Genomic DNA, 20,504 nt, shown 5'->3' with positions numbered 1-20,504 from the left:
TAGCAAAAAGCAATCCTCATTTATACCTATGAAAATGTAACCCAGATGTTAGTAGTGTCCAACAGAAATAATGAAAAATTTCAGAAGACAGTGTAGAAAGCAATGCTACTTCTTAAATAAAATGTGGAAAAGAACACTTCAAGAGATCCATGTTTCCAATTTTTAAAAAATCAAGGTGAAACTGACCTACAATGAAATGCACAATTTGATGAATTTTGACAAATGTATACATTTTTGTAGCCAACATTCCATTCAAGATGGAAACGCTTTGCCTGGCTGGCTCAGTCTATAGAATGTGCAACTCTTTTTTTTTTTTTTTAAATTTTTATTTATTTATGATAGTCACACAGAGAGAGAGAGAGAGAGAGGCAGAGACACAGGCAGAGGGAGAAGCAGGCTCCATGCACCGGGAGCCCGACATGGGATTTGATCCCAGGTCCCCAGGATCGCGCCCTGGGCCAAAGGCAGGCGCCAAACCGCTACGCCACCCAGGGATCCCAGAATGTGCAACTCTTGACCTCAGGGTTTGTAAATTCAAGCCTCATGGTGGGTGTAGAGATTATTTAAACATAAAAACTTTTTTAAAAAAAAAAAAAGACATACACATTCCTAGCACCCTGAGAAGGTGCCACAAGCCCCCTTACACAGTCAATCCCCACTATCCCACTGGAAGCTACTTTTAGGATCTCTATCACTACAGTTTAGCTTTGCCTTTTTTTGAATTTCATATAAACGTGTGGTTCATGCTAGCTGTTGAGAGGATCAATAGTTTGTTCTTTTTTTATTGCTGAGGGCATATCACTGTATAAATATACCACAATTTGTTTACCCATTCTCTTTGTTGATGGGCATTTGTTTCCAGTTTGGGCAATTTTGAATAAAGTGTCTATAAATATTTATATACAAGCCTTTTTGTGAACATATGTGTTTATTTCTCTTGAGTAAAAGCCTAGAGTGGGATTGCTGGGTCATAGGTGGGAAATGTTTAACTTTATAAAAACCCACAGCATTTGTACCATTTTATGCTCTCACAGGCAATATGTGAGTTCTAGTTACTCCACATCTTTGACAACAGAAGGAATGTCTTCTTATTTTAGCCATTCTTGTGTGTGTTGAATAGTGTCTCACTGTGGTTTTCACTTTCCTATCCTTGATAACTAAAAATACCGAGCACCATTCTATGTGCTTACTGACCATTCTGATGTCTTCTTCATTGAACTAGTCAATTCTTTTTACTCAGTTTCCTTAGGGGCTTTTCACTACTGAGTTTTCACAGTTCCTATCATATATTTTTAGTAATGACATGATAGAATATATAATAGAAAAAAATCATAGTTGCAAGAACAAAAATGGTAAGTTACTTAGAAACAAAACTAAGAAAAGATAGGAAAATCCTTTATGGAGAAAATTAAAGGAAGATTGTATAAATGGGAGATATACCATGTTCCCGGATATCTCAAACCTATCTCAAAGACTCAATACCATTAAAAAAGTCTTTTCTCTCCAAATTTGTTATAAATTAAGTATAATCCCAATAAAACTCCCAATAAAGTTTTCTTAAAGCTTATTCTAAAAAAATCTATGGAATAATAAAAACCTATGAATAAACAATTCTGAAAAAAATAAGGTGAGACTATCCTCCTTATCATATACCAAGACCCTATAAAGTCATATTAATCTTAATTAGGTAAAGAGGCATTGATGAAAGGATAGGAAAGCCAACAGAATAGAACAGACATGTTAAGTACCTTCATGTATGTATGAAAACTGATGTTTAAAAATCAGTGGGGGTAGGGACGCCTGGGTGGCTCAGTGGTTGAGCATCTGCCTTTGGCTCAGGTCGTGATCCCAGGGTCCTGGGATCGAGTCCCGCATCCGGCTCCCTGCATGGAGCCTGCTTCTCCCTCTGCCTATGTCTCTACCTCTATCTCTCTGTGTGTCTCTAATGAGTAAATAAATAAATAAATCGTATAAATAAAAATCAGTGGGAGGGAAAGGTCAATAAATGAAGCATGTTTTAAAAAAATAAAATGAAATTCCCATCTCAAACCATACACTGAAATATATTATCAATGGACTAAAATATTAAGTATGAAACTGAACTTAAAGTTTAGAAATTAAGGGCAGCCCCAGTGGCCCAGCGGTTTAGCGCTGCCTTCAGCCCGGGGCCTGATCCTGGAGACCTGGGATCGAGTCCCATGTTGGGTTCCCTGCATGGAGCCTGCTTCTCCCTCTTCCTGTGCCTCCGCCTCTCTCTCTCTGTGTCTCTCAGAAATAAATAAATAAAATCTTTTTAAAAATTTAGAAATTAAGAAACTTAAAATTAAGAAATTCTATTCAACCAAAACTACCATAAACAAAATGAAAAGACAACCCAAGACTGGAAGAAGATTTTTCAAATGTATGTTACCAACAAAGGATTGCTAACCAGAATATTTTAAAAAAGAAGAAGAAAGAAAAAGGAGGGAAGTAAAGAAAAAAGGAAAGAAATTCTCCTACAAATCCGTAAGAAAAACATACTCAGTTAGATAAGAAAAATGGCAGAGAACAACAACAACAAAAAATCTCCACAGAAGAGAAACTACAAACATGGTCAATGAACATAAAAAGATGCTCAGTGTTATTAGTAATCAGAAATAAGCAAATTCAATTCACAATGAGATGTAACATCCACCCTACTGGCAAAGCTTGTTAAAATCTGAATGATAAATGTTAGCTTGAACATTCTGTGGAGAACCAGGAACTCTTAGACTCTGCTGAGAAAGTAAAGTGGTACCACAAACTTTACAGAGCAAAACAGCAGTATGAGGTGTAGTCAGCTATACACCCCTAACAACCAGTCTTTCCACACTTAGGTATATACCCTAGAGCAGCAGTTCTCAAACCTTTTGGTCTCAAAACCTCTGTCCACTCTTAAGTTATTTGCTTTTATGGGTTATAGCCATTGATATTTATTGTACTAGAAATTAAAATTGATAAATATTTCATCTAAAACTACCAATAACAAACAAAACAATTACATAGCTTTAGAAATAACATATTTTTATGGAAAATAGCTGTATTTTCCCAAGCAAGCAAATTTAGTAAAAAAGAATGACCTTGTTTTACATTTTTGCAAATCTAATATAATGGAAGACAATTAGGTTCTCAAATCTGTTTCTACTTTCAGATGTGTTACAATATCATACATCATGTACCCCCTGAAACACTTTACTATACAGGCTTATGACAGAATGAGAGGGGTAAAGAGGTAAAAATATATATACATATATATATATATATATATATATATATATATTTTGTTATTGTTGCCGCAGTTGTTACAGTTTTCACCCCAAAAACTTCCTGAAAAGGTCTACGATTGGGAGGGGAAATGATCCTTCAAGGGGTCCACTTACCACACTTTGAAAACCACCTTTAAAACTCTAGCACAGGGGATCCCTGGATGGCTCAGCGGTTGGGCGTCTGCCTTTGGCCCAGGGTGTGGTCCTGGGGACCCGGGATCGAGTCCCACATCGGGCTCCCTGCATGGAGCTTGCTTCTCTCTCTGCCTATGTCTCTGCCTCTCTCTCTGTGTGTCTCTCATGAATAAATAAAATCTTTAAAAAAATAAAAAATAAAAAATAAAACTCTAGCACATTTGCGTCACATACACACACAGACACATACACGTACTATGTCTGCTATAGCACTGTAATTTGTTTCCAATAAACTGAAAAAACCCAAAGTATTTATCAAAGAATAGATAAAACTTCTATTTATACACAGGTATACTACATAACAGTCTAAAATAAATGAACTAAAGCTACATGAATTAATGCAACATCATCTCAAAAACAATCCTCAAAAATAAAGTGGAAAATTATAATTTACACAAATGAAACTTTTATAAGTGGCACAATTTATACAAACTCTGATAATATGCCAAATAGAGGCACCTGTGTGGCTCAGTCAACTAAGCATCTGACTCCTGATTTTGGCTCAGGTCATGATCTCAGTCAGGGTCTTGATATGGAACCCTGTGTCAGGTTCCACACTGATCGTGGAGCCTGCTTGGGATTCTTTTTTCTCTCTCCCTCTCTCTCTTCCCCTCTCCTGCCTCACATGTATGCAATCTCTCTCTCTCTCTTAAAAAAAAAAAAAAAAAAAAAAAGCAAACAGCACTATCTCTATGGATAAATGCTTATATAGTAACAATACAAAAACATGCACAGAAAAATATAAACAAATTTATCACAGTGGTAGTAATCTATGGAAAAGATAATTAAGAGAATGGGAGAAGAGAGGAACACACAAGGACTCCAGCAGCACATGTGCTATTTTCTTAAAAAGAAAAAAGCTCAAGTGTAAATGTTAAGATTTGTTAAAGCTAGGAGAATACTTATGTGAGTGTTCCTTATTCCTTACTTAGTCTCTGTTCCTTTCTGTATGTTGAAAATATCTCACAATAAACAAAAGGAAAAAATGTTCTGCTCTACTTAGTTTTGGCAGATAAAAATCTCTCAAATATGCTCTGACACTATCAGCCCAACCAGATTGATTCACATTTTATTTTTTAAACTTCATTATCTTTGACATATAAAAATGTATTTAAGATGTACAACTTGATGTTTTGATATATGTATACCTCGTGAAAAGATCACCACAGTCAAGCTAAATAACTTCTCCATCATCTTTACATAGTTACCACTGTGTGTGTGTCAAGACTTAATTTAACATCTAAGGCAGCCCCAGTGGCCCAGTGGTTTAGCACAGCCTTCAGCCCTGGGTGTGATCCTGGAGACCCGGGATCGAGTCCCACATCGGGCTCCCTGTGTGGAGCCTGCTTCTCCCTCTGCCTGTGTCTCTGCCTCTCTCTCTCTCTCTCTCTCTCTCTCTGTCTCTCATGAATAAATAAATAAAATCTTTAAAAAAAAAAAAAGATTTAACATCTATACTCTTAGCAAATTTCAAGTCTATGACACAGCATCAGTAGCCATCATCAGGATGCTGTACAGTAGATCTCCAGAACTCATTCATCTTGTATTAACTGAAACTTTGTACCCTTTTGATGCCAAACGTACTCAAAATATTTTTCCTAAAATACCCTTTTTACAAATGAGTTTTTATTAGAATCCAAACATTGAAATGCCTTTTGGATTCTTTTTAAGAGATTACAAGGAAATTATTTTAAGACTTATCATGAATCAAAAGTCCTAATACTGCCTTGTCCATAAACTGTCATTAATGATAGTCAAATAAAAAAATCAAAGACCCGTGAACAGCTCCATGTAAAAACAAAGGTATCCAAAAGGACTTTTTTTTTCCTTCTAAAAATATATCGAGATAGCAAAATGTGTAGTGCAGAAGGAGAGAGCTCCAGGTTTTTAGAATAAAACTGCATTTTACATCATAATGTAAAACTTCCAGGAGGTAGAAACTTGTCCCACCATGAGCCTACTTTCATAAATATTATGACAAGAGGAAAAGGCAACAGGCTGTCAATTTAATATAACTATTTTTTCCAATCAATTTATATTTCAGGCACATACTCATTTTTTACTATAAGCATCTGCCTCATTTAAATAAAGTGGCTACTTTCAATACTCCTACCTACATTTTCCTAAAGATGTTTTAAAATGACTTGCGAAAACTTAAATGAAACCATAAACATGGGAGCTTCTGCACACACGAATTTATTTATTCTGCTAGTTAAATGCGGATTCCCAAAGGGGGGGGGGGATGGTGTGAAAACAGAGCAAAGCTTTATGCCATTGCTATTTAAAAAAAATTTTTTTTTAAATCGGACTATTTACCTTGCATTTCAAATGGAATTCAAGAAGGGCCGAGATTTAAAGGAGCATGGGCTTGTTAAGGTCTGAAACACTTAGCTAAATAATTCAAAGACTTTACTTTTATACTTTTCATTAATAACTTTCTTTTTAAAAAGTGCCATCACTATGCTGCCTTGAATGCAATCTCTAGATTCTCACATTTCCAAACTTCATTTCTAAAAAGTGCCATGTTCTCACTGATTCCTAAAGCTCGCCCACGCTCTCCACCAAGCCCACATACAATGCTGAGTAGATCGGGGATCCCCGGGTGGCTCAGCGGTTTAGCGCCACCTTCAGCTGGGGCGTGACCCTGGATCGAGTCCCACGTTGGGCTCCCTGCGCGGAGCCTGCTTCTCCCTCTGCCTCTGTCTCTCATGAATAAACAAATAAAATCTTAAAAAAAAAAAAAAAAAAAACAATGCTGAGTAGATGACAAACCCCGTGAACTTCATTTAATTCGTACGACAACCCTCTCTGGTAGGGACTATTGTTATTCCCATTTCACAGAGTAGGAGGCTGAGACACAGATGGTAAAGTAACGTGTTTAAGGTGCCAAAAGTTTGGCATCTCTATAAACGGCAGAGCCAGGAGTCAAATACAGAATCCGTGCCAAAGTCAGTCTTATTTTTTTTTCACTTTCCATTGTTTCTGATTTTTCACATCACTACTTTAAATTTTCAGCAACTAAACACAATCTATTTGTTTTCCATAAACTGAGGCTGACCAAGTTTCTCACATTAGTGGAGTTAAAAAAAAAAAAAAAAAAGAATGAAATGGGAGTACAGGAAGGGAGTGAGGGGCAAAAGATCACATTTTCAGTTTAGGAGAAAATTATTTGGAGGTACCTGAAGACCATGTAAGTCAGATGGCTGGTAAGTAGGCCGACATGGCAATGTGGATCTCAGAGACCCGGGAGGTCTGTCTGGTGCTGGGGCAAAAGCCAAAGGGCAACTGAGCCTTGCGGGGTAGACAGGATTCGTGGTAGGAACATAGGCGGTAGGAATGATGATGAAACGCATAAAGGAAAAAAGGACAAAACACGTTCAGGACCACAGACAAATTTAGGATTTAGCATGGGGCTCCTGTAAAGCAGAAGCAGTGACATGGAGGTTTGGGTGGGTCAGAATGTGTCCTCAAGGGGCACCTGGGTGGCTCAGATGGGCAAGCAGCTGCCTTCCACTCAGCTCATGATCTCCAGGTCCTGGGATCAAGCCTCCCCCCATGTCAGGCTCCCTGCTCAGCAGGGAGTCTCCTTCTCCCTCTGCCTCTCCCCCTGCTTGTGCTCTCTCTGTCTCTCTCAAACGAATAAATAAAAAAATCTTTAAAAAAAAAAAAAAAGAATGAGTCCTCGATTAGAAACATTCTATTAGAGGGGTGTCTGGGTGGCTCAGTCTGTTAAGCGGTCAACTCCTGATTTTGGCTCAGGTCATGATGTCAGGGTTGTGAGATAGAGCCCCACACCAGGCTCTCTGTTCAGCAGGGAGTCTGCTTGAGATTCCTTCCCTCTGCCTCTGCCCTGCCTGCCACTGCTCTTTCTCTTCCCCTCTCTCTAAAATAAAATAAAATAAATCTTAAAAAAAAAAAAGAAAAGAAAGAAACATTCTACTTGAAATCCTTACCAGCAAGACAGGCCTGTGTACCTGTGTCTTTGCATTTTGGAGAATGACCAAATATCAAGCCAATATATAATAGTCTCATTTTTATTTTTTATTTTTTTCTCATTTTTAATATAATGAAGTGTAAACAGCTGAAACTGAAAATAGACTAACACTTTTACATTTCATGAAAACATTTTCAAATGCATACTGTAAAGGATTATTAGGAGACTATTTTAAATGTTTACATGCTTTAGAAAATTTCAATCACTTTAGAAATATATATTTATGGACGTTTACAATTATTACACATCCAGTACTCAACTGAGGTTAATTTAAGATACGGTGGAGCATCTACTGTGGGCAGGAAAGCTTTGTAGGGAGAGAGCATAGACCTACATACTCCTGCCTGTCTGTGGTGAGGGCACCTCCCATCTGCAAAGCTTCCGCTAACATCCAACATATTCATCCTGCCAGACTGATAACATTAATGTCAACCAGAGAATCTCACAAATATTATTGGTAAGGTGAAATGTCAGTCAACCTCTGAAGAAAGAGGAGGATTTGTCAGAAAATTAAGGAAAGAGGACTGGGCACTAAGGAATCAAGAAAATAACTCACCCAAGAATATTTGTGAGGGATACATCAACTGACCACCTCATCCTGTGCCTCTAAAGGTGGTGTTTTATTTACTATTTAGTGGATATCTACGAAAGACTTGCCTTTCTTTCACGTCCTTTTAGAGTTAAAATTTACTTAATAGGTAATACAAGTATATCACATCTTTTTCAAAACTTATAAGAAAGGAAATCTTGAAAAGTCTCCCTCATGATCAACTATCATCTACAGAGCTGTCCCTCCTGAGATACTCTATGAAATTGCATTTCTTTAAATTGTCTAAACTTTGATTTTCTTTAATCTGATTGGCATTTCCATGATTTAGTGATTCTTAACACCTATAATAGGATAGGATTCTCTTTGTCACATCCCCAAAATTTGCACCATGGGCACAAGAAGGCTGGCCTTCAAGATGCAGACAAGAATACAGGTTTACAAGAAAAAGCCTGGATTTTACCTTATTTCCTTTTTATAAGATAGGATTTTCCTCTTTATTCTACCAAACTCCTGTTGAGTCAATTAACTTATCTAACGAATGTCTATTAAAACACACACACACACACACACACACACACACGTGTGCGCGCATACCTACCCACCTGCAGTTCTTTTATAATGTAAGGAGCTTAAATCAGAAAGCAAAGTTGATCATAGCCACCTTACAAATTAATAGACTATCAGGTTGTGGTCTGCAAAATGGTTCATGCACCCCAAAGCAGAGCATCCGGCAATCTTTTGGCATGCAGGAAACAATTAGAACTTGTTTATTTACAATTACCTGTTACTTCTTCTCTTCAAACTTTATACTGTGGGGTGCTTTATCACATACGAAATAAGTTAATATACTGGTACATCACAACATTTATAAAGACATACTGGGAGTGCATACTCAAATTCCTTCTGCCGGTAAGGGTACATACTTCAAAAAGTTTTAGGAATTAAACAGCTCAGTATATCTATCAGGTGTTCATTTCTAAAATAAATACTTTACCAACTTTCTAAAGTACATCAAGTGCTAATTTGAGTGAAACTGAGAAAACAAATCATAAAAGCGACAGATCAGTACTCAGCTGGATTGTAAATTTTGAGAGGCAAAAGTAGAGAGCTTATTTTTTGATATGTGGTTCTTTTCAACCATGTTCCTGCTATAAAAGTTACTAAAGTGTACCACAATTAAGGAGATGGGATCTGAACTCAAGGTCAGGTTCTGATCCTGACTCCATCACTTACTTGGAGAAGGCTAAATGGCACGTGTATAAATGGCCCCGTTCAATATCTGGCACTTAAGCAGCCAAAAAATGTTACCAATTATTATTAAATACAAAGGGTAAAATTTAACAAACATTAGCTTTCTATAGTAACTGAAATGAAACAGCTGAGTCATGTTTTTAATTCAACTTCACCTTTTGGAAAGATGTTTTTTGGACCCATGTGAAATGTATTTAAACAAATGGAAGCTTTTTGCCTTCTTTTATATATATAAAAAAAAAATTCCCTCAATATCACTCCCATGAACTATTTTGTCTTGGAACAGCTAATGTAAATTAAACAATGTCAGGCCCTAGCCAAACGGATATGGGAATAACTGTATATAGTATATCTTCTTGGCTTCACTTTCATGTGGAACATGTGTTTATATTTTGACCTTTTGTCTTTTTTTTTAAATGCAGAAACATTTTTAAACAGCAGCAACTGGAATGATTTTTTTTTTTAAGTTTCCAAACATATTAAGTTACACATGGCAGTGCCTATTGCTGAAACATTTATAAATGTTACACCAACTGTGTTTATAGTTCTGATTTTTTTTAGATTGTTTTGTTTTCATATAAGCCATGACCTAAAAAATTTAGCTCAAATTCTTTCCACAAAATAATTACATAATGGAACAGTCTGAGTCATTTTGAATTTCCGAAACACAAAACTCGCTCCCATAAAATAAAGATAGTGATCGGCATCATAATGAGGTTTTTATATGGGGTATTTTGACTATTTCACTCATACCTAAATGATACGGATAAAACCAGAAGGACCATAACAACAGAACCAAGAACTCAGTGATAATTCACCCAACTTAGAAAAATCACTGCTCTGTTTTCTTTCCCATTGTCTGTCCTTAAGCAACTGACATAAAAATAAAGTCTGTAATAGATTTCACTGCAAGGAAAAAAAAATCAAAGAACAAAAATTTGGTAATTCTGAATTGTACACTAAGGTACTTTTCATTAGCCTAGTCTTTTAAACCTTATCTATCACCTTGACGGAAGACAAAGAATTTATACATAAGTTAACATAGAGAGCACACAAAATGTAAGTGATAGCCTTACGAACGAGAAGACCAAAATCAACTAAGTTGGGGCTAGGACCTTCTCTGGCTCTCAGCTGCCCCATCTGTTAAATGAAATAGATTATCTATACTATCTGGAAGACAGTATCTGACAAAGGATTGTTTCTTAAGCTCAGAGAGGATAAGCTTAAGAGAATAATAATTTTTTCTTTAAAAAAAAAAAAGGAGTTGGCACTCACTCAATATTTCTGCAGGGAGTAAATGAGTGAGTGAACGAGTATTCGATCTTCAATTTTCATACATTCCTTCTCTTAAGGCCACCGCAGGTCCCAGCCCCTTCCAGTATCCTATGACCATAGACACTACTCAAATAGACCCTGGGGTCAGGCAATCTCCTTCACTGAATCCCAACCTCCACCATAGGCTTTCTCTAATTGCTACTACTCTCATTACTTGACTTTCTTAATGGGTCACAAATGAGATTCTCATTGGGGAATTCAAAGGTCTCTTGTTGGTATTTAAACAGTTGAAAAAGAAACACATTTGCTTTTTTTTTTGAGGCAGTGAAGAACAAAATCTTGACAGCTGGAAATTTACTGGAACCCATGGAATGGGATTTGCAACAATAATAACCATTAAATATTTACTCCATCTCACCCAGACACAGCACATCACTGTACCTACAACCTCAAATGGAAAACTTACAACGGTCTTACACTCAATAATGGTTGAACAGTTTGATTTTTAAGACAGACAAATTCAAGTACCCTTCTCTTTTTGTTCAGGTTTTTTTCATTCTATGCTGTCTTCACACAAATGATAAATTAGTCCAAGAATCTTTTACAAGTCCCAACTGATTTTACTTCCCTCTTCTTCCTCCCTCTCGCCCTCTTCCCCAAGCCTGAAGTTAACAGATGGGTAAGAATTTGAGAAAGGACATTATTTCAAGTCCTTTGACTTCCCAATTTCAATCCCTATGTTACTACTATTAAAATGAATAATGTTCTTCACTGTCCTACTTTGAAAATCACAATTACCATCTAAACTCAAAATATTTTTAAAATCTTCTCTATTATTGATTTATGCTCATAACTAAAATAATGGCTTCAGCAGTTTAGCCATTGTCATGAATGATGTAATTCCCATCTCAGGAGGATTCAAAACTACTATATAAATTAAAAACTTCTAAATCTCTAATAGCCAAAGACCATACAGTCTCGTTAATTATAAAATTCTGCAGCTCTTAGCTACTAATTATGAGCTGAAAGGATGTGGGTTTTATTACTGTGCAACATAACTTCACATTAAATCCTAAGTGGAAATGCCACGTAAGCTCATTTCCTACTTCATTTCTCTAAAAAGTGCAAACACTAGATTCATTTCCACAAAATAACAATGAAGTGGCTATTCTGCAAGAAGTTTACACTTCTGTTAAGATTTCATGTTAATGAGATCATTTGTCTTACACGGAAACAATGCTTGCTATGTGCACTGTCCTGAGGCCCTTATAAATATTAATCCATTTATCCCCTAACAACCTTAGGAGGTAAAGACTATTAGCATGATAATATGTCAATATGCCCAGCACAGTGCTTCATCCCTGAAGGAAAATGAATGTTGTCAGACTTTGGTGAACATTTTCAAACCAATTAAATGCACTGAAAAGGCTGATGAAGAGCTAACGACTGGCTGCTTTGCCTCATAATCATCTAGTAGCCAGAGAGAGCAGGTTCTTAAGTAAGAACACGGAGATAAAAGTGGGCCCTAATTGGGCAGCCCGGGTGGCTCAGCGGTTTAGGGCCACCTTCAGCCCAGGGCGTGATCCTGGAGACCTCAGGATCGAGTCCCACATCGGGCTCCCTGCATAGACCCTCCTTCTCCCTCTGCCTGTGTCAGTCTCTCTGTGTGTGTCTCTCATGAATAAGTAAATAAAATCGTTAAAAAAAAAAAAAAGTGGGCCTAATAAATCAGCCAAAGGAACAATTCAGTGAAGCAATAATTACTCTCTACAAGTTTCTCCTACCAGTTAGACCAAGAAGTCAACAGGTAAAAGTGTTTTGTACTACCAATTGGAGCCCAGTGAAGAATATTTTCACAGCAGATTATCAGGGAGCCAATATATCTACTGCCCTGATTCCTTTTGCCAGTTCATTTTAGGAAGACCACGTAAACCACTTCACACAAGTGAACTTCTGGGCTCTTATCCTTCAAGTTACAACAAAGCTTAGTGCTTCTGATTCTGTGTCAGAGATACAGAGATAAGGAATACTTGCTCATAATCCTCTAAGAAAACCTCTTAGATGTGTGAATATTCTTTCAAACGCTCCTTCAACCATTTCTTCTCATGAAATAAATTTGTTCTCTTAATCTCCCCCTGCCACCACCAGGAGCTCCAACTTTCTAGTATTTTGTGTGATCTTAAGGATCTCTTATAAATTCACCCATATTCCCTTTAAATTGTTTTTAAAAAAAATCATAGGTACATACAATTCTCCAACAAAGATTTGGCAGAGGTCAGAATTAAAAGGATTAAACCATAGTTTCTACATGGTGAATTTCTATTTATATATCTTGACATGCTTGTTTATAAGATATTCTAAATGTCTGGCATGTGTACACACTTTGAACTCTAGATTTTTCTTCCACAATATGGAAAATTAGTTCCTGTGTATTTTATATACAGTAGTTTATTTTTCTTCCAGTTTGATGTCTCTTCACATGTAATCTAATCTTTTTCTGACCATTTGTCAATTTAGAGGAGTATTTGGGAATTTTACTTACTTCATTTTATAATTTCAGCAATTTCACTGAAGAAATTATTGAGCAACACAAGCTCTCACAATGATGCCTGCACGAAACCATTAATTCCACTCCAAATCAGTACTGATCCAATTCTTTGGCCGGCTGTTAATTCTTCTAATACATTCTAAGCCTGGGGACACTAGCCTTTCAGAAGCAACATGTCATGCTTTATTTGCTACCTCTTGGATGGGGAAGACGGAGGCAGTCCCCACTACAGCTTCTTTGAGAACTTCCCTTTTAACCAGAATTTATAGCAAACTGAAAGGAATAGAAGTAATAAAATTTAAAAACAGGAGAGAAATGGGACAGCTACCAGCAGAGAAAGGGATTCTTTGGAAAAGCAGGAAGTAAAGACCACCTTCACCCATCTGACCATATGGCCTAGTGCTGTATCCATGGTCAAGCTACCAGACCCTGGCTCACTTATTTGATTCCACTACCATACTGAGGTCAAGGTTATATGCTTGATCCCTACATGAGTCAAATGAGCAACAGTCTCCTGGTCAAAAATTTGCCCAACTTCTCATAAATACCACCACTTGTCTTAAAAGGATTCATGAGAGTGAGTACAAACCAATCCATGCAAATTCATCACCATTACTGGAAAAATAACCAGGACAACCTGATCTGTGTGAGTCAGTCCACTGAACAAACTTAATTTAGGATGAACTCTCTCGGGTCAGACAGATGGAAGTTAAGAAACACCAGACTCTGATACTTACTAGTCCTGTGTGTAACCCCAGACAAGTTCATTTTTCAGAGCCTTACAGAGAAAACACAGGGTCTCACGCAGATGTGATACAAAGGGGATGCTCAAGTGATGCTGGCCCAGCCCCTTCCAGAGATAAAACCTGGGAGTTGAGAGCAGAGGGATGGAGCCAGGCCCACCTGTGTTTCATTTCCGGTTTTGCAGCAGCCTAGCTGTTAAACACTGGACAAGTGACAGCTGGGATTATGAATTTGATTATGAAAGCATTTAGATAATGTCCAGCACATACCAAACGTCAATAAATGGTGGCCACTTTTTTAAAATGTTGATATGACAAAGACATTATCATCATCACTATCTGTTGATCAGTGTTTCTCACAGTGTGATCAGGGAACTATGGATATCAGAATGACCTGGGACGTCTCTATAAAAAAAAAAAAAAAAAAGGAAAGAAAGAGAGAAAGAAAAAAAAAAAGAAAAGATCCCTTGTTCCACCCCAACCTATTCAAATAAGCTCACCAGGAGCAATGCCAGGTAATACTCATTTTTGAATCAAACTTCCCTGACATGCATACTAACATTTAAGAAATTAGTGACCCAGTTGGTCTTGTGCTGTAAATTAAGACTTGTGCAAGTAAATTAAGACTTGTCTTCTAATACTTATGCTTTACTATGCTAGGAGAATTGCCCAGGATCCGATGTTTTTTTGGCAATTTTTTGCACCAAAACATTAAATTGATAGGCTCACTTCTGTTTGTTTGTTTTCCAATGGCACTATTTGACTTTTTCCCCCAATTCCTGCCAGGGGCCAGCAAACTATGGCCTTAGTCTGTGGTCAATTTTGTACATCCCCAACACATCTCCAGAGGAAACATGTGTTTAAAATGTTTTTTTTTTTTTAAAAAGAATATTCAATGGAGACCATACGGTGCTCACAGAGCCTAAAATATTTACTACTGTCTAGCTCTTTACAAAAACGTTTGTCAACCCCTGGTAGCCTATAATGTTTTTTTAAACTGAAGGTCTAAACTAAAACACAATTTACATACTTAAAAGATAGTAATAAGAGAATTAATTAAAATAGTTGATATTAAAAAAATAGTTGATATTCTAGTAGATATTTTCTAAGTGCATCTACTAGAAGGAAGTGCCATTGCCAAAATTTCTGTTATACATATATGCATATATGTATATCATAATGTCGAATTGTATTTGGTTGTAGTCAAAAAGTTTTAAAGTCCTTGGGGATAAGGGTGAGAAAATGAATAGTGCAACTGGTTAACGAGTATTCATTAAAACTCACACAGAGTAATTTTTACAATAAAGGTGCCTTGGAGAACATAAAACCATATAAAATGATCCCTGCTGTTTAGAAGTTAATGGCTTATTCAACACAAAATGGAAATAAGAGCTGTTTTGTGTACAAACTACATTGTTGTAAAAAGAAAATAGAATCGTCAATGCAAACTACTTCATAAGAATTGTACTACAAAGAGAATATTTTAGTTATACTAACAGTAAATCATACTAAACATATATAGGGTTTTGTTGGTTTTGTTTTGTTTTGTTTTTACCACCTCCCTTAGTTCCTAGTTTCCTCCACCCTAGGAAACAAACCTTTTTTTTTTTCTTCCTATATGTGTGTGTAAAGCGCACGTACATATGTTCATGCATGTGTCAGGAGCAGAAAAGAGTATTAGATGCTTCTCTCCTTTCTATGTCATCCATTATTGTTGGCTTCTCCTTCCCCTCTATTTAAATATGCCGGCTTTTACCTTTTTCTTGTTTCTAGCAAGGAAAGCATCTGATTAAATTCTTGTGCAAAAAGAACTGAGACTATGATCATCTTATCCCTGGAAACAATAAAAAGCCCAAGATGAATATTTTTAAAGTAACAATTTTCCTTTTGATCTTCAAAGAATACTTATTATTAATTCAGGGTTTTGTGACTGTTTCGGATGAGCTAAAAATACATTAATTTCAAAACACGGTTTCGACAAATTTGCAAAGAAAGGAAACACCTTCCTAGGAACACACTCAAGGAAATGACACTTTAGAACATTTTCATTTTATGGAATACACTGCAGACACACAAACCGCAAGCAGTGTAAATAAATACAGACTGGTGCAATGCCGAAATGCATGTTTATCTTCCACCACAAAGAGAAAAACACTTGCACACCGTGGAATTTTAACTTGGGATGCCATAAAGAGGGGATTTAGGCATGTACTGTAGGCACAGGAGGCTGTAACCGTGTGTGTGTGTTAGGGAAAGAGGCTTGTAAGCAGAAGGGGTGGGACTTGCTAGGAGTAGCTATTTGAGAAAATTTCCTTTTTCTTTCTCATTCATTCTTTCTAGCTTGTGTCTGGCACAGTCCTTACAATTACTCACTGGCTTTTCATTCTGAAGACAACCAACAAGCTTTCAGAACTTCCTACCGGTGTTTTTCACATACTTTTATTTTTTAAGGCACCAAATCATGGAATACTTGTTTAAAATAAAAAGCAAACCATTAGCCCGTTTCCTCATTCCAAAGACCCCATGAGTCGCAGGCAATACAGGATCCTTTGTTGCGTGTCCAAAAAATAGCACAGCGCGGTCCTGGTAAATTGGGAAAATAAGAGAGGACTCTGTTTCCCAGAATGTCAAAGTTACCGTCATAAACTGTGTCCTGCCCCAGCGAGTCCCAGCTTCACGCTCCCAGTGAAGGTGCCGCTCCCGGCAGCAAGGCCAGCCCGACCGGGCGCCCCTCGCCTGCCCTCCGCGACGCTCCGTGCACCAGCCCAAGGTGCCTCCCCCACGCACGGGCTGTCGGTCGGTCCAGCGCCGTCTGTCCGACCGCAGGCAAAGTTGTGGGTCCGACGCCCCCCCCGCCCCCCCCCGCCGCGGCCGTGAGCCGCCTGCGCGCCCAGCCCCGGCACCTGCGCCGAGAGCCCGGACCCCTGCAGCGCCCCAGCTCCGGGGGAGGGCGCCACGCGGAGGGGGGAGCCCGGGATGGCCGCGGGGGGGCGAGGCGGGGGTGCGGGGGAGGACGCGGGAGAGGCGGGCTGCGGGGTCCAGGGGGTGGGGGGAGGCGGCTGCGGGGTCCAGAGGGTGGGGGGGAGCTGCGGGGTCGGAGGGGGCGGGGGGAGGGGGCGGGGTCGGAGGGGGCGGGGGGAGGGGGCGGGCTGCGGGGTCGGAGGGGGTCGGCGAGCTGCGGGCTGGGGAGGAGCTGCGGGGTCTGGGGAGGCGGGCTGCGGGCTGCCGGGTCCGGGAGGGGCGGAGGCGGGCTGCGGGGTCCAAGGCCGGGGGGAGGGGGCGGAGGCGCGCTGCGGGGTCCGGGGTGGCGGAGGCGCGCTGCGGGGTCCGGGGGGGAGAACCGGGCTGCGGGGACCGGGAGGGGGGTCCTCACCGTTGAACGCGCCGGCGTCCGCGGCCTCCTCCTCCTCCTCGGCGTCCTCGGAGTCGGTGCGCGCGGGCTCCTCGGCGAAGTTGACCCCCTTGCTGGGGGTGCCTCCCCCGGCGGCGGCGCCCGCGTCCCCCCAGGTCCTGGCCTCGTGGCCGAAGCGCGCGGCGCCCCTGCGCTCGTTCTCCTGCTGCAGGCGCGTGAAGTGCTGCAGCGCGAAGTCCAGCAGGTCCGCGGGCTGGTGCCGGAGCACCTCCACCGTGAAGCCCTGCAGCAGCTCCGTCAGCCCCGCGGGGATCTCGATGCTCATCCTGCCGGCCCCGCGGCGGCCGCCCGGGCGCCGCCCTCGCCGCCTCCCCGGACCGGCCTGCGGCCCCGCGGCCGCCGAGCGAGCGCGGACGGCGCTGGCGGCGCTACCGGCTGCGAGCGCGGCGCTCTGGGCCCCGGCGGCCCGGCTGGCCCGGCTGGCCCGGCGGCGGCGGCGGCGGCGGCTCCGTGCGGCGGCGGCGGCTGAGCGAGCGCGGCCCCGGGAGGGCGGGCTGCACCTCCGGCTCCTCCCGCTCCCGCCGCGGCCCCCGGCTCCCCGCGCCCCCGCCCCCCGCCCGGGCCGCCCCGCCCCCGCCGCGCCGCGCCAGCGGGAGGGGGCGTCGGAGCGCGCCCACGTGACCCGCGGGAACCATGGCAACCTGGCCGGCGTGCCCGCGCGCGGAGCGGGAGCCGCCGGGCGGGGGCGAGGGCGGGGGCGGGGCGGGGGCGGCGCTCGGCACGTGGGCGCCGCCCGGCCCCGCAGCGCCTCGCCGCGCACCTGCCCCGGCGGCTCCGGGCGGCGAAGGCGCGGACCAGCGGGAGAGCCCCCGCCCCGCCCCGGGAGCCCCGCCGGCCCGAGCTAAGTGTCGGCGGCGCCTTTTGTTCGGAGCCACCGGAGCTGCGGCTCCGGTTCTGGACAAAGAAGTGAGACCCCGGCCTCGCCGCAGCCCCTGGGCTCCCCCTGGCTGCCCCGCCCGGCCTCCCGCCGCGCAGCCGGCTCAGCACGGGCGGCCCCGCCGAGGCCCGGGCGTCGGCCCCTCGAGGCGCCCACAAAGACAGACGCGCTGTGGGCGGGGGGCGGGGGGCCCTGCCGGCAGGACGGTGCAGCGCTTGGGGTGGAATGTCACCGTCAAGACAGATGGTCTTCGAGCAAGATATGCTTTGCACCACGAGGCTCTTATTTATTTTAGAGCTTCACCTTACACGCTGAGGGATTTGAATTCCATCTCCAAAACAGGTTTCTTAATATAAGGAGAACTAGAACCAGGGACATGGACTTTTAAAGTTGAAGCCCTTGGCTTTGAAATGAGGCTTATTCGGCAAATGTTCATAGTTTTGAATTAGAAAATTGCTTTTTACCAATTAAATGGGGGGGGGGTTCTTTCCAGATTTTATTTATTAGAAAGAGAATGGGAATGTAGAGGCAGAGGGAGAGGAAGAGGGGGACTCCCTGCTCAACAGGGAGCCAGACCCTGGGCTTGTTCCCGGGACCAGGGGATCATGACTTGACCCAAACGCAGACGCTTAACCCGATGAGCCACCCAGGTGCCCCTAAGTAACTGTTTTTTTTTTTTTTTTTCAAAACAGGTACTTCATTTTCGATAATGACATCATATTGTAAATAAAATATTTGAAGAGCAAGCCCAGCTATTCTGATTAATCTTTCCACTCACAAAAAAAAAAAGAACACACATGACTCAGAAAATTTTATAGAAATTCATCTTGGAAAAAAAATAAATTCATCTTGATATTAACCCTTTGTTCATAATTCAACTTATAATCTCTCCATGAGTGAATGTATTTCTCGATTTCTGCTTATCAACCTCATGATAGTATGTCATTTTGAAATACAGTAAAATACATCTAATTGTGAACATTTTAAGCCATAAGCTTTTATAAAATACTATGATTCTCATAAAGGGCAATATTAGTCCAACTCTTAACTGTGTAAGCATTATATACACCATGTAAGCATTAGTATCTTTATAGATCCAGCAGTTAAGATGAATTTTCATCATGTGCCTTCATTTATGACTTTTTAGAAGAGTTTATTTATTGAGAGAGAGCATGTGCACAGAAGGAGAGCGAGAAGCAGGCTCCCCGGTGAGCAGGGCGTATGTTGTGGGGCTCGATCCTAGGACCCCCAGATCGTGAGCCAAAGGTAGACACTTAGCAGACTGAGCCACCCAGGCGTCCCCTTATGATGATAATTTTATTAAGATTAATTAGCATTGTTCGAGCGTGGGAGAAAATGCACAATACAGTAGCTTTAGGAAGACAGAAGCTTATTTCTCTATAACGTAAAGGTAAGCAGTTCAGGACTGGTATGGTGGTTCCATGGTCCTCAGGTACCCAGGCTCCTTCTAGCTCATTGCTCTGTAATCCTGTTTGTGGATCCAAATTTGGTAGCAGTCCAGAATTGCTGCTCTACCGCCAGTCATCTCATTCACATTTAAGCCAAGAGAAAAGTGGGAAAGAAAAGTGATTCCACCTCCCCCACCCCCACTTCCCTCCATCCCCACGTCTCCATCCAAACACAAACACGCCTCTCTAAGAACACTTCCAGAAAGTTCATCACACCAGTTCCTCTTAAACCATCTTGGCCAGAACTTAGGCAAGATGGCCACATCCAAGGTATGGCAGGTTGCATTTTCAAAGGGAACACTAAAAATATCTCCTGTCCCTTGTGTTCTTCCACAGTGTGGCCTTGCCATTCCCCCATCAAGAGTTGAAATCTTAATTCCCCTCCTCCTGAATCCGGATGGGTTTATGACTGCTTTGAAAGAAGTCATGCCAGGATGACGGAAGCAGCCAGCTCTGTGATGGCCTGCCCCAAATCCTGACCCACAGAATCTGTGAGCATAATAAAGAGGTTGTGTTAAGCCTCTAAGCTTGGGGATAATTTGTAACACAGCAGTAAGTCTGAAACACATAGCCCTAAGGAAAGCTAGGGAATGTAAGCTTTATTTTGAGCAGTTGTGTGCCAAGCAAACATTTGGAAATTGAGAACCAATTCTGCCGACAATAACCAGTGTCCGCCAAATGGTTAACATCCTCTCCCCCAGGAATGACAGAAGAAGAAACCACCACTTTTCCAAACATTTACAAGAACCATATTTCAAAGTAGCATATTTTGTGTTTCAAAGTCGTTTCTGTTGTTGGTCTGTTTTGTGTTTGTAGAGTTACTATATAAGGCGTGATACATGGCTCTGTCATCAACGGCAATGCCGGGGTCATTTGGTTGTCATTTCTTTAGGGGTATAGAAGTGA

The 20,504-nt window shown here is 41.4% G+C and overlaps 1 protein-coding gene and 1 long non-coding RNA gene across 5 annotated transcripts in view; one reads left to right on the top strand and one right to left on the bottom strand.

Annotated features, from left to right (window-relative positions):
- Positions 1-17,551, bottom strand: part of PRKAR2B (protein kinase cAMP-dependent type II regulatory subunit beta) — a 92,508-nt gene extending 74,957 nt beyond the window's left edge. For 2 of the 4 annotated variants that reach the window (XM_077864028.1, XM_077864030.1), the window contains exons 1-2: positions 17,214-17,345; positions 16,333-16,423 (exon numbers count right to left, since the gene is read on the bottom strand). In XM_077864028.1, the coding sequence (XP_077720154.1) occupies positions 16,333-16,351 (19 nt within the window). In that variant the 5' untranslated portion in view covers positions 16,352-16,423; positions 17,214-17,345. Of the gene's footprint in view, positions 1-16,332; positions 16,424-17,213 lie in introns of all 4 variants that reach the window. The other 2 variants (XM_077864026.1, XM_077864027.1) reach the window with 2 other exon arrangements.
- A 517-nt stretch (positions 17,552-18,068) lies between these two features.
- Positions 18,069-18,921, top strand: LOC144292972 (uncharacterized). The gene is made up of 2 exons (XR_013360395.1): positions 18,069-18,158; positions 18,822-18,921. It is a non-coding gene; the product is annotated as an uncharacterized LOC144292972 (long non-coding RNA).
- The last annotated feature ends 1,583 nt before the right edge of the window (positions 18,922-20,504 follow it).

This window comes from Canis aureus, chromosome 21 (genome assembly GCF_053574225.1).
Source record: "Canis aureus isolate CA01 chromosome 21, VMU_Caureus_v.1.0, whole genome shotgun sequence".
NCBI classification, from domain to species: domain Eukaryota; kingdom Metazoa; phylum Chordata; class Mammalia; order Carnivora; family Canidae; genus Canis; species Canis aureus.
Note: the sequence above shows the minus strand (reverse complement) of the source record. Positions and strands in the feature narration are given on the sequence as shown.